At 46.5% G+C, this 13,837-nt stretch overlaps 1 protein-coding gene across 5 annotated transcripts in view; it reads left to right on the forward strand.

The window, feature by feature from the left end:
• Dab1 (DAB adaptor protein 1) overlaps positions 1-13,837 on the forward strand; it is an 853,780-nt gene that overhangs the window by 817,207 nt on the left and 22,736 nt on the right. For 4 of the 5 annotated variants that reach the window (XM_029476418.1, XM_029476419.1, XM_021160238.2 and 1 more), the window contains 2 exons: positions 10,212-10,274; positions 12,528-12,636. In XM_029476418.1, coding sequence (XP_029332278.1) covers positions 10,212-10,274; positions 12,528-12,636 — 172 coding nt within the window. Of the gene's footprint in view, positions 1-5,685; positions 5,737-5,827; positions 5,876-10,211; positions 10,275-12,527; positions 12,637-13,837 lie in introns of all 5 variants that reach the window. The other variant, XM_029476417.1, reaches the window with a different exon arrangement.

Below are 13,837 nucleotides of genomic sequence, written 5' to 3' on the forward strand. Positions count from 1 at the left end.
GGTGCGTCCCCCTCTCCTCTCCCCTCCCCCCCCCTCCCCTCTCCTCTCTCCCCTCTCCCCTCTCTCTCTGCTTGGGACTCTTTCAGATGCTTCTGGCTGTTCTTTCCCTCTTTTCTACAATAAAAACCTTCCCTTAACCATACCATAGAGCTATCATGTCCTCAGTTTCTATGCCCTCTAAATTCCAAAATAGGTGGCAAAGGTGGGAAGGAGAAGAATGGAGAAGAGAAAGAATATGGTGGGGCAGAGCCAGAACAGTTCACTTTGGTTACTGTTCAAAACTGGGGGAAAGGTCACGGGCAGGAGCCTGCAGTGCCTGTATCTGAAAGGCTGCATCTTCTGCAGCTGACCTTGTTCCCTGGACCAGCACTTCCCAGGTGTTCCCACACCTGACACCTGCTCACCCTCGTCATTTTGTCACCTGTTCTTTGCTACAGTAAAATTTTGGATGTGACTGATGTTAGAAAGAGGAAAGACAGATTTCAGTCACAGTTTTTGGAGGCGTGTGTCGAGTGGCCAGTGGGCCCCAGGAAGGGAATATCAGAACAAGTACTTAACTTTGGCAGACGCAGAGAGAATGCTGGTTGAGGCTCACTCCTTTCAATAGTTCTGTTGAGGACTCAAAGGAGCTGGCACTCTGAGATTATGCCCCACAGGCTGCCGTCTGCCCTGCAGCCTCTTCATTACTTTCTCCCTGCACACCCATCCTGCAGGTACCCACCATCAGCCCTGTTTTCTTCCCACAAGGCAAGTCTGGTTCCAGGACCAAATGAGCTTACCAGGAGCGTACCTGAGGGTGTGGTCAGACAGTGGACGGCACTTTTGTACTGATGCTGCTGTTCTGAATCTCCAGTTCCCCATCTCCTAAATCCACCTTATTCTAACTACCCTGTGCTTTTAAGTGCTAGCACATCAATCAGGCTTTCTTCACAAGAGGGGAAAGTGAGAAAATAGAGTGTGGAGTCAGAGTCTTTGCCAAGGCTGCCCCTGCGCCTTCATGTTAGTCACTGAAGTCAGCTCAGTGCTTGTGAGCTCTATCTCTATCATCCTTTTTCACAGCACAGGCAAGCCAGGCATGGTGGTACACACCTGTTACCCAAGCACTCAGGTCTTGGAAGGCAGGGACAGGAGGTTTACCACAAGACTCGTTCCACACCATTCCTGACCAGAACATAGCAGGACCCTGTATCAAAAGTCTCCAAAGAGCAACAATAGCAACAAAGTACATCTTCAAGGAAGTAAGGTTTAAATGTTTCATTGTCTGAGAGACTGAACACACCGCCTACAATATACTCTTTGAGGGAGGACGCCATCTTCATTACTGCATTCAAGCGTGTTCTATCAAGCTTCCAGATAGACGTATAGAACACGTCCTGAACAATAGCTAGAGGAAGAAGAGATTTGGCTGCAAAAGGATGCCCAGCTTGGGGTACTTAGAGACCAGTTTTCAATCACCCCAAAGCTGAGTCCTCACACCAGCTCCAGACCCTCCATTAAACCACAGCATTGTGTTCTGGCAGGAGTCAAGCTCACATCTTGTAAGGCCTGGCACACGTGGGCAGAAAGTGCAGCTCTGTTTCCTTTGACTGTTGACGAGGCCTCATGAATTTCCACTTGAAACAGCAATCTTAGCTGGCTTCATGAATTTCCATTTGAAACTTCCCCTTAAAAGACTCACAAGTATCTGGCTCTGGCTTAGCCCAGACAGAGGAGAAAGAGAAGGAGACGAAGACGAAGGAGAAAACTTCGATCCAGAAGGTGGTTGCGGTCATTGCAAACTGAACTTGGTGATTTCGTGGTTCTCTCAGGTCATAGCAAGGAACTAAATTCTCCCAAAGAAAATGTCCAGTCCGTGTAAGTGTGGGAGAGTCTTCAATAGAGCAGAAGAAACTGCACAAGGAAGGAGAAGCCTAGTGTTCAGAAAGGGGCCAGCACTGGATGCATGGCTGATGGTTTACTTTTTCATGCATTTTCTGTCTAGTTGCGCTGGCTCCCGCAGTTCTAACCTGTGGCTATTTAAGGTGAAACTAATCCAAAGTAAGTTTCCCAATTCAGTCCCATTAAGCATCTCCGTGGTACCCAGCATACACCTCCTACCAGCTTGGACTGGAGAGAGACAGGACTCTCCACCATCATAGAACGTTCTACCAGACAGTGCAGCTCTGGGGAAGAATCGCATGTCAACACAGTAGTTCAGCATCCTCCCCCAGCAGCCCCCACCCAAGTTCACTTCCCAAGCCAAGCGTTTCTTGACTGTCTCCTAAGAAGTACAAAGTGGCCCATCTCCTCTTTGCTAACAGTGGTGCAGAACATAAGCTGCTAGATATCCCCGTGAGAATTAGTCTTAATTAGCATGTGCCCTGCTTGTTAAATCATGCACTTGGGAAAGTAGCATGCATTCGGGTGCTGGCAATCACTGGGTATCCTTAATACTACCCACCTGTGTGTAGTTACAAATCACTTAAGTTAATCCATTCCTCCCGGGCCATCTAAATGGATAATCGAATTGATTCTTTTGCAGCCTTGGCCCAGGTCCTAGCTTAGATCTAAAAGCCTTGTCCCCTCCCATATGCACATTTCTGTCTGCTTCAGATGACAAGGACTACACCTCACGGCCCTACTGAGAGCACGGACCGTGTATTAGTCATCATTGTGTCGCCAGCACCTGTCTAGGTCCTAGCAGGTGGGAAATCCACCAGCGATGTTTGTTGAAGGCCTTAATTAATCCATTACCTAATCAATCAGGATGCCTTCGGTTCTCCCAGTAGGATGCTCACTGATTATTCCTGAAGAGAATCCATTCCCCAGCACAGCAATTTGAAAAGCCAGCTGCACATCAGAGTCACTGAGGACCTGTGGAAACCTGGCAAAACCACCACCCGCCACTCTGCCTCCAGGAGAATCCTATAGCAGAGGCTGGGGCTCAGGTCTCAGGGTTTTGTGAATGCCTCCTCCACAGTATTGTGTTATGCAGCCCAAGATTACATTGTAAACCATGGCAAGTTCCTGAGTTGTCAGCCATAAATATGATTTCCTCCTATCTGATGTTTGTACCACACAGCCTATCTCATCCACTGTCATTTTTACTGCACGAGGGTCATCACTCTGTTCTCCCCCCAATTCCCAGTATAGAGTTGTCATTCCTCTGCTATGGGACAGGAAACTCCTCATGGGAACTTTATCTCAGTGTCTTCTTCAAGAGTGAGGGAGAATGGAATCCCTGAAATCTCTTCTCAGAATGCTGAGGTCCTGGTATGCTTGACCCTGTTGAGTTTTTTAAAAGAAAAATACAAAGCAAATAAGAAGGGGGAAATGCCAGAAGAAAAGTCAAAAATTGAAGATAATTGGTAAGCCAAGCCAAGAGTCCTGTGTTAGGTGTGGGTAAAGCAAATACTGGGTGGGAGCCAAGGGATGGATTCCAGGCCCTAGACATGAGTCTCTATTGGGAAATGGGGCATTGACTAGAAATACCTCTTCACTGGCCAGATGCGCTGCACTGTCACCTATGCTCACACCAGACAGGAGGAAGGAGGCTGGAGCAGTGACAAAGCCAAAGTCCAAAGACAGCAGCAGACCAAAGGTATCAGAGATACCACCATGAAGAAAATGGTCTGGCAAAACTGCCTAGGAACAAGACAGGGGTTTGGAAGGAAGGAAATGGAGTCAAGAACAGACTAAAGGCTCCTTATTCTAGTTCCCAACATCAAGTAACAACAGTTTCCTCAGATTAAAGAACACATGTTAAAATGAGCCAAGAGATAAGAGAAGGTACTAAATAATGGCTGTAATTTATTGAGCGTCTACATTGTGCCTAATACCAAACAAAGCTATGCACACTTTTCAGTAAGACTGGGAGAATGACTTCACGCTGCTACTTAGAAATAGAGAAAAGTGAGTCTCCTTGAGTTCCAGAGCCATGTGACCAAGAAGTGGCCTGACCAATGTAACTCCTAGGACACATGTTTGTCCAGATTCCTAGCCTGAACTTCCTCTGGATGTACAGAAGTCACTCATCGTGCCTCACTTCTGCAACTCCCCAGAGGCCATGTCTTCTGTCACCAGGAAGGTGACAGGCACACACCGATGCTAGAGGTCCTCCCACATTTTCATTATGTGGCACATGGTGAGGCTTTTATGAGACTCCACCACGGGCTGTTTTTCAAATTTATTTAATTCATCCATCATGTTCTGAAGCCATTTGCTTTTTTATATTGGACAGATGTAATGAGATTTTGGACACTAAAAAATGTTTTTATTAAAAGTTATGACCCAGAGCTAGTTGGTAGGGGCCTAGCCATAAATCCCCAGGAGTATGTGAATTTATAAGGGATGTAGTGACACAACCTTAACCTTCTGGGCCACACCATAGATTACATGGTCTCCTGGATGATTGCCATCTCCCCACAGCCCCACACACCTGTGGCTAAATAACAATAGCAGTAATTATCAGTCCCCATAGAAGTGGACATAGTATTTCTGTAGTTATTGCACATGACAACTTTTCATCTTGTCGCCATGGTGAGCTAGATGCTGGTGGAGACAGGTGACAGAACCTACTGACGTTGTTCTAAATGACAGTGGTCCTGGGCACCTTGGTTCTCCCGCCCCATTGGAGGAAGTAGCAGTTACAGTTTCTGTGGGCAGAGTGAAGGCGATTTTAGCAACCGGACAGTATTTTACAACTGAACCAAGCCCTGTTCAAAATTAGGAAGCCTTGTCACCTCTCTGCTCATGCGCAATGACTCGGTTCGAATGCCAGTAGGCACAGATGCTATTAGCATTGAGCTAACTTGGAAATTATCCAAAGAATAATTAGCTTGTATGTATAGACCAAAACAAGGTTATTAAGATATGCGTGTGTGGTAGATATTATACATTTCCTATAATACATGATATATACAATAGAATTATAAGTTAAGAGAACAGTTGGTTTTGGCCGGCTGCCAGCCACTTGTTAAAACATGGATTCATTCATTTCTGTTGGGCAATGCTTATGTATTAGACCCTGGGGAGCTGCTGGGCATTTGGGGAATAAGTTACACTCATGAAAGAACTTTGTATAGAGCAGCTCGGTGCAGCTGAGGCACTGAGGACTCGAAGAAGGAGAAGTTTCACAGCAGCGGTGGTGGTGGCAGTTACCTGGGCTTAGGGAAGTAGGGAACTAAGCTTGCTGGCATAAGAAGAGGTGGCTGAGCAAAGAGAAGGGATAGCACAAAAGATGGGCACAACTGGTTGATGATGCGAGAGAGTGTGTGTGTGTGTGTGCAAATATGAAAATTTAATAATGGACCCCGTTATTTTGTATACCATAAATAACCAAAAGAATCAGCACTAAGACACAATTGAGTTTGGCAACTACAGGATGGCGAGTCTTCATTTTCAAAGAAGACTGTTCTATGTGGATACACTGGCTCTTGCCTCTGGGCCTAGCTGAGTGGGGTATCTAGTCGCAGGAAGGTGGACTTTCCAGACATGCTGCTGCTGGGTCTCCTAATCAGACCCATGCTTTATCATCTGCTTATGCTGGAAACATATCCCAGGCTTCTCGCCATACATCAGAATCGGCTCCCGCCCACTGAGACCAGGGGAGTGTAAACCATGGCTGCCGTCATCATTAAACTCATAAATCCATGTCATTTGTGTGTCATTCACTCCCTCCTCATTCATCATCCCTTGCACTTGCAGAATAGCCAGCCGCTGGAGGATTTCGACTCGCGCTTTGCCGCAGCCACGCCGGTAAGAATGCGAGGGCCTTGTCTGTTTAACTGTTTCATGTTGTCGGACCATCACTCATTCTGTGCTCATCCATCATGCCTTGTGGTTGCAGAACAGGAACCTGTCAATGGACTTTGATGAGCTTCTCGAGGCAACCAAGGTGAGTCTGCCAGGGTCCTGTTAAATTAGAGTGCTTCTGCTTAACCTCATGTGTCCCATGGTGTCCTCATCCACCTGCATAAATGGCCATTGTCCTACTCTCTGCTGCTCCAGTAGGTGCCCATTGCAATGTTCACAGGAAAACTGAAGGTGCTGTAAGGTTTAGTAGGAAGAGTGTATGTACAAACAGGGTGTGTGTGTGTGTGTGTGTGGTGGGTGTGGTATGTATGTGGATGTGGGGGTGTGTGGGTGATGGGTGTGTATATGGGGTGTGTGTGTATGTATGTATGTATGTTATGTGGTGGGTGTGTATATGGGATATGGGTGTTTGTGTGTGTGTGTAAGAGTATTGAAAAGGAAATATCACCCCTTAATTTCATTCAATGAGTATTTTAGAGGTCTCCTAACACATCCCAGATATGCTGGTGGGGAAAATACAACACAATCTTTGTGTCCTGAGAGGAAGATGAGAAGCCAATGGGGAAAGGCATGACTGACTAGAAAGAGCCCTTGCAGAGGCCTGAAGATGGGTTGCCTTTCAGATCCTCTGGACTCTGTCCCCCTTAGCGCTGCATGGCCTGACTGTGTAGGTCTAGCTTCCATAAGGCATCCAGCTACTGAACACAGGGACAAGAGCATGGTGTCCTCAGGGAGCATGTGTCCCTGCTCTTGGCACAGTAGCCAATGCATGGTAAGAATTCCTACCTGAAGGATCCTGGGATCTCCTGTTGCCAAAACATGGGGAATAAGTGTGTGAGAGAATGTGTTGTGAAGGTCAGCCAGTGACATCTTGTTCCCTCAACTGTGTCACCTTGCAACAGTCATGTTGAAAAAAGGGATGGGGCACAAATCATGAGGCAGCTATACAGTGTTTCATATGCTTAGGAAACTATTACTTATTTAATCAAAGTGGCTAGGCCAAGGCAAGGCCTGCTGGGAGATATCAAGGGGCTGGACCCAAACCTCTCAAAGCCTTCATTTCTCAAACACTGGCCTTAGCAGGTCAGCCTCAGTCCACCTTCTGCTGCAAAGTACCCAGTATCTTCTAAAAGAAACATCTGCCACCTAGAGCTACATCTCTACCAGAAGCCCTTTGGAATGCTAGTGTTGGCAGGCAACCCTCTAGCATGAACAGACATCTCTAGCTATAGCTGTAAATAGCCTCCCCCGGGTGTGCACTGAGCAGGTCTCTTGGGAACCACAGCTTTTAGTTGGAACATGTCATAGAGCTCACTACCACCATTAATAAAAGCTGAGCAGGGACCGGTGAATCAGCAGACAGACTTTGAAAGGGTGTGGTTACTTGGCAGGTCCATGCATCCAATCCCCTTGTCCCCGTCACTTACCTCAGCCTCAGTTAAGGCGTCTGTAAAGTGCCGACTGACCATGGAGCTGACTTTCCTAGGCTCAGGCAGTGTCAAACATGATGATAATGTATGGGAATGCTTATTGTACGCTGTAAAGTGTTTTACAAATGTGAACTCTTAGCTTTATTCTCTTGAGGCCTTTAACATGATGGATGAGGACAGTGTTTCCAGATATTTTCAGATGGAACATGGTTTATTAGGTTACAAATAATCGGCTGGGGTTCACGTTGGGGAGGGCGGTGAAAATAGATACTATTCCTGATTCTCCATCATATGTGGTTATTCAGATTATTTTTAATTTTATGGCCCAAGAACCCCCTTTTTCTATAAAATTTAATTAACTCAGGGTTCTATTTAAACAGCAAATCCAATGAAACGAAATAACAGCCTATGGTTTATGCCTCCCCGTGTTTTTCTCGTTTAATCCTTGAGTGAAAATCATTTGGCAAGAGGAAGGGCTATATCTCAAGAAAGGAGGTTATTTTAAAAGTTGTGCTTAAGGAGAAAATTAGCCAATAAATTATCTTTACGATGTTAGTAAAAGTCTGCCACGAGTCCAACACATTTGAGATGTAAATTGTGTGACTTAATTATTAACTTCATTTTAATATTTTCCCAACGCTGAAAATAGTCCTGAGCCATTTTATAAGCATGGAGATCCGGACTCCAGGAAGCCCAGTAGCTTCCCTTGAATTCATTAGGCAGAGTCAGTCTTTCATACAGCAAGAGCAGGATCAAAGGGTAGTCTTCACCCTATCAGGTGAGGTGTTATCAGCATGCTAAAGAAGGCTGGCACAGGAATACCAGGAGGGTCCAGATTTAGAAGCACATGCTACACCCCAGCTGCTCTGTGCACATCAGCTGCTGGGCCATCACTGGGTGAGACTGAAGGTGTTAGGGGAGCCAGTGGAGAAGATTGAAATGTACACAAATGCCTGTGCTAGCCTCAGCCAGTCCCCTTGCCATGTCCTCCCCCAGGAGAGGTGCATGCTGGTAGCACCAAATAGCTTCTGCCCTCCTCAGTGCTCTTCCTGGCTCTTACACTTCCATATTGTCTTCCATGGCTTTGTCACCAAGCTAACTGTACCTCTCCTATTGGATTTGGGAGACAGGCTGTTTCCTTTGGAAAACTCTGACCAAATTCTCCCCCTCACTGATGGGCTCCAGTTCCCCATCAGAGACTTTGGCCACCCTTTCTGTCCTGTTACCTTGAAGAGATCTGCATCTGTTTATCTGTCCCCCAACAGACCATTTACTCCCCACAGTTAGGATTTGGCAGTTCTTTCTATGCCCCTAACACCAAGTACAGTGCCCCTTCTTCAAGATTTGCAGGGAGAATGTTGTATCCTTTAAAAGAAAGAAAACACTTGGTGTGTGCCAGGCACTGTGGTTCAATCTGAGAGCCCAGGGGGGAGGATTGGAAGTGGCACTCACACAGATGAGCTTCATTCTTGTCCAGGAAAAGAGTCTTCGGTGCCATTCAGCCAAGCGTAGCCAAGTAGGAGAACAAACAAGCTCTATTATGAGCATCCCTTATTGGAAATGCTTGAGACCAAACGTGGTTTGGATTTTGAAGTTGGGACATATGCAGAATGACATACCTTGGAGATGGAACCAAAGTCCAAACACTAACTTTTTTTCTGTTTTGTATATACTGATACTTACAATGTCATTCTCTCTCTCTCTCTCTCTCTCTCTCTCTCTCTCTCTCTCTCTCTCTCTCTCTNGTGTGTGTGTGTGTGTGTGTGTGTGTGTGTGTGTGTGTGTGTATTAATATGCTAGCACTTTTTTACCATGGCCCTTATTGGGGGTCAGGTACAGAATATTCCATTTCTGGCACCATATCAACACTCGGAATGCTTGGGATTTGGAATGTTTGAGGTTTAGAGCTTTTAGGCTTTAAATCTCTAACAGAAGAACTCTATCACCCAGCTTGGGTAGAGAAGTTTGGGAGGTGCTTCAGAGGTAGAATCAATATGCATACCCAACAGTGGGACCTTCTTCTGAACTCAAAGCTGACTCACTCTTGAAAAGGAGTAGTCATTTCTCTTGTGGTATGAATCCTATAACCAAGTTGAAGCTAAATGTCTATGTGGGGACCGGAGTAGCAGTGCAGCCAGCCTCTTCTTGTGCCTTCTGCTGACTGGGTTTTTGCCGTTGCCTGCACTGGGAGCCCTTACTTAAGATGAGAAGATGAGTGGGAAGTAGGTTTTGCTCCGTGGACAGCTTCACACAAAGCGTGTGATTATACGCTTTGCATAATTAACTCAGGACTTTTGGTTCCTGGCCAAAGAATCCCTATAGGCCCTGAAGCTAAAGTGTATGCAGATTAATTTCTAAGTGTATCTTAAAAGGGTTCTTCTGCTCTTCTGGTCAGGCTTTTTCACACCCCCTGTCTGATGGATGGGAAGATGGATGGAGCCGTGTCTGTAGGCATGGAGCTCCTAGGAGTGATTGATAGTGTGTAGACTGGGCTGGTTTTGATGCTCTTCCTGGTATTAAATGAAATGTTTTCTTTTCATTCAACCACATTTTTTATCCCAAAGACAGACTTCTGGGGAATACATATTTGACTGCATGCTCTCTATATAGAAATTACAAATCCTGACCTGGGTGACTTTGATGTCACCTCTATGGGAATCTGTTTCTTTACAAAACAATGTGACTAAGGGATCCTGCCTCTCAGTGCTAGTGCTGTTGGGAGCATTAACTGAGAAAGGACCTCATAGTGGTCTCTTGGCATTCTGACAGGTGGGTGGCTTTGGGGTGGGTGGTTCTACTCTTGAAAGAAGCAGTTTGTAGGATTGTATTTCCATCCATGGCCTTGGAGCCATGAAGTATAGTAGGGAGTGACTAGTTGATCTGTGGTAGTAACGGGGGTGGGGGGGTTATCCTCACAATACAACATATTAAAGCAAGTCCAGCAACATTGGCCCTCATGCTTACATGATTCCTCTTGTGTCTTTCCAGGCTGTGACCCAATTAGAACTTTTTGGAGACATGTCCACCCCTCCTGATATAACCTCTCCCCCTGTAAGTATGTACCACCCTCTGAGCCCCTGCTGCCTGACCCTTCATTCAAACAGTGACACAATCTGGGTTTGGTGAGAGAGCCTGGCTAGTAAATCTCAACTCCTGCTCTTGCAAGTTAAATGTTCAAGGAATGCCCCTGAACCTCAGGCTCCTCTACTATAAAGGAGTAAGGATCAAAGTCTCTGATGTAAAAAACAAATGACACCATGCTTAGAGCGACCACAGGGCATTGCTTGTGACTTCCTCCTAAGGCTCTAAGAGGGGAGTCTGGAAAGATGCATAGTTTGAGCCTACCAAGGGTGGGTAGTTGAGTTGAGAATATGGACACGAAACTTAACATGGCAGGAAGCATGCGTCAACATGGGCCTGGTCACCCACCGCACAAGTGGGCAGCTCAGGAGAGGAAGCCCCTTCTGTTCCGTCTTCTTTCCTCCCCATTTCCTTTCTCTCCTCCCACTTTACTGGGTTCACCCTCCACTGGCTTACCTTTGTGCCTTGGAAAGCATGAGCCGTGCCTCCCTGAGCCACTCATGAAGTTCTGGGTTCACAGGCATAGCTCAGTAAGGGCACCCAGGGCACTGCCTGCGAGAGGATTGAGACTGCATAGAGCCTTTCTTTGAAAGTACACATTTAAAAACAAAAGATAGAGAAGGAAAAGAAAGAAAATAGCATGAATAAACAAAGCAGGATAGAACCTTAGTACCAGATCTTTGATAAGCAGTCTTGTCACTGCAGCAGCTACTGAAATGCATGCATGCCCTCTTCAGCCCCTCCCCTGCCTGCTCCCCAGAGGTGTGGCAAGATAGAGCGCCAGGCTGCACCAACTGAAGGCGGTGGGACGGCTTTCCTGGCACCACCCAGTTGTGCAAACAGAGGCATAGCACTACAGCTCCTTGGTGGGATGCACCTCCCAGAGAAAGGGCTACGATCCCACCACTGAGGACAGATGGCTTGAGACCTTGCTGCCCACAGCTGCCACTGGGGAATCCAGACACAGCTGCCCTGTTCCCAACCCCTGATGTCCATTGCAATCTTGTCTCGTTCCCAGAGAAGCCAGGTCTCTCTTGGGAGCCTTTCGCTCCTACAGCAGCACCCTCAGTACATAGCAGCTGGGGTAGAGAACAGGCAAGAGTGGGCCTGAGGGGCTCTTCCTTCCTTCCCCCTGCATTGTACAGACGAGCAAACTGAGACCCAGGGAAGACATGGGACTTCTTCAAGGCCATGTGTGTGGGGGGAGGGAGTGTGAAGGGGGTGGCTGTTCTGTCAGTGTGCAAAACTGCTTAACACAGCAGCTCAGGGCTATGTTTCTGGCCCTGAACCCAAGTGCAATCCAAATGGGTATTTAGTAATCCTCAGAACAATGCCATTCGTCCCGGAAGCTGACGGTCTAAAAATGGCCCTGTCTAATTGCCATGGTTTCAGAATTAATTGCTTGCCCCAGTCTGTTCCAACGGAGGAGGCGGGGACCGACAAAGATATTATGGCATCACACAGACTTACACTGTAGGCAGAAGCCTACAGTTAACAGGGATGGACATTCTTATTTTGATAACCACCCCCAACCCCCCACCCCTTACCCAGCACTTCAGGCAGCTGACCTTTCTGGAGCTGCAGCTGAGGTCAGGTTGGGGCTAGAAGTTTCCAGATACGCAGCTATGGCTTGGTTGTCTTCTTGAAAGTATTTTGTTCTCTTTTGCAAGGGGAAAGAAGGTTCAAGCAGGAGTCTGTAAGGCTCCAGGACACATAGACCAGCACTCTATCCTCTCCACAAGCTTCCTTTGTCTATTTAGCCACCTGTTTACTGACCACCTAATAAGTGACAAGCTATAACAGAGAATGCAGTAGGCTTCAAGTGCATATACTTAAGGTTGAATTGGCTGCTTGCAAGTGGTGAAAGTCATATACAACAGAGTAAGTTGGCCTGAAAAATCCCAGAGGTAGGGGCTCAAATGAGTAGTCCCACTGCCCATCATGTACTGAGCATCAACTATGCCCATGTGTGGTGCTTAAGAAAGACTGGGTAAAACTAATTGTTTAGATGCATGGTTTCATTTAGTCCTCAGAGCAGCTCATTTAGACACACACACACACACACTCCTGGGGATAAGCATAATGTTTCTGTCATCAGCCAGTGGAGCACAGAAGTGACTCAGACTGTTTCTGGCTTTAGTGACACCCGCCTCACTCCCCCTATCCGTGTGGAGTGCTGAGCAGGCCTCATGCATCTGCTCCCCTCCCCTCTCTGTCTGACAGACTCCTGCAACCCCAGGTGATGCCTTTCTCCCGTCGTCGTCCCAGACACTTCCGGGGAGTGCAGATGTGTTTGGCTCTATGTCTTTTGGCACTGCTGCTGTACCCTCAGGTAAGCCCACCTTCCCCACTTCTGCTTCCTGTGGACCTCAGACAGCTAACTGAACGAGTACCAAACACAGAACACCCGAGGAGCGAGCCTTGTGCCCTCCCATGGCTCACCTCAAGACACAAGGCAGACCTGTCCTTGGACAGGTTGGGGTCAAACCCAAAGCTATGGGTGCTGATGCCAGGAATTCTGGGATGGCTTCCTTCCACCTGGAAAATTCCACACTCAAGGTTATTTAAGAAACATGGCATCATGCATACAGCCATACACATCAGTGCAGGCCTATTTCTTCCCGATCACTTCAGCCAGAGGCAGGAAAGATGGTGCAAAGGTAAGAGGAGCCGTGCCTCTTAAATCCTGATGGGTAGAGGGGACTGGCTTGCTGGGCTCAAGGAAAGAGAGGTCCCCCCCACTCACATGGGGAGCCTTGTAGGACAAAAGTAAACTGCTAATGGTTAACTGAAAAGAGAAGGTAACATTTAGAGATTTAGAAAGTATCTCTTTATTTTCCAAGTTGCCTTTACAATGCATAGATTGTATTTACACAAGGGTAAAACTACCTATGACACACAGTTGGGTAGGTAATTTAGAAATGGTCGCATCTCAGGGGTTATACTTTGTTTCTATAATAACTGCCACTCCAGGTAGCCAGGCCATTCCACTTGGAAATGACCACTGATAGGTGAGGCTATCTTTTAGTTATCTGGGAGCTTGGAACAGTGTTGCGTTTCCCTCTGCCTCCCTGCACTGAATTGGGGGCTCACTATTTCTTTCTCAGCTTTATTCTTCTAAAAAGCAAATGAGAGCTTGAATATTTTAGAATACAAATCTGCTTGTGCTTTTTTATGTAAATAATTACTTTTAATTATATGGTACTACAAACAAATTCTTGCTACTAAATATAAACCTTACTTTTATTGTATATAAATTAAAAATTCATACCCTGTTCTAGAATGCAGCTCCTCCTCTCGAGTTTAGGGATCATTACAAACTTTTAGAAGCAATATAGTTGGTAGACTCATAGCTTAGAATCTATAGGCATCCTAGAAATGTATTCATTTACAGACTCCCCTGTTGAATTGTTTTAGTGGTCTCTGAAATGGTTTAGTGGTGATGAGTTGTTTTTTGAGTAGAAAATAAACATTAAAATCTTGGAAACAGCCAGTAGGATTTGCTAAAGGGGGCAAAGGCAGGAGGGTCTCGA

Source organism: Mus caroli, chromosome 4, assembly GCF_900094665.2.
Source record: "Mus caroli chromosome 4, CAROLI_EIJ_v1.1, whole genome shotgun sequence".
Taxonomy (NCBI): Eukaryota; Metazoa; Chordata; class Mammalia; order Rodentia; family Muridae; genus Mus; species Mus caroli.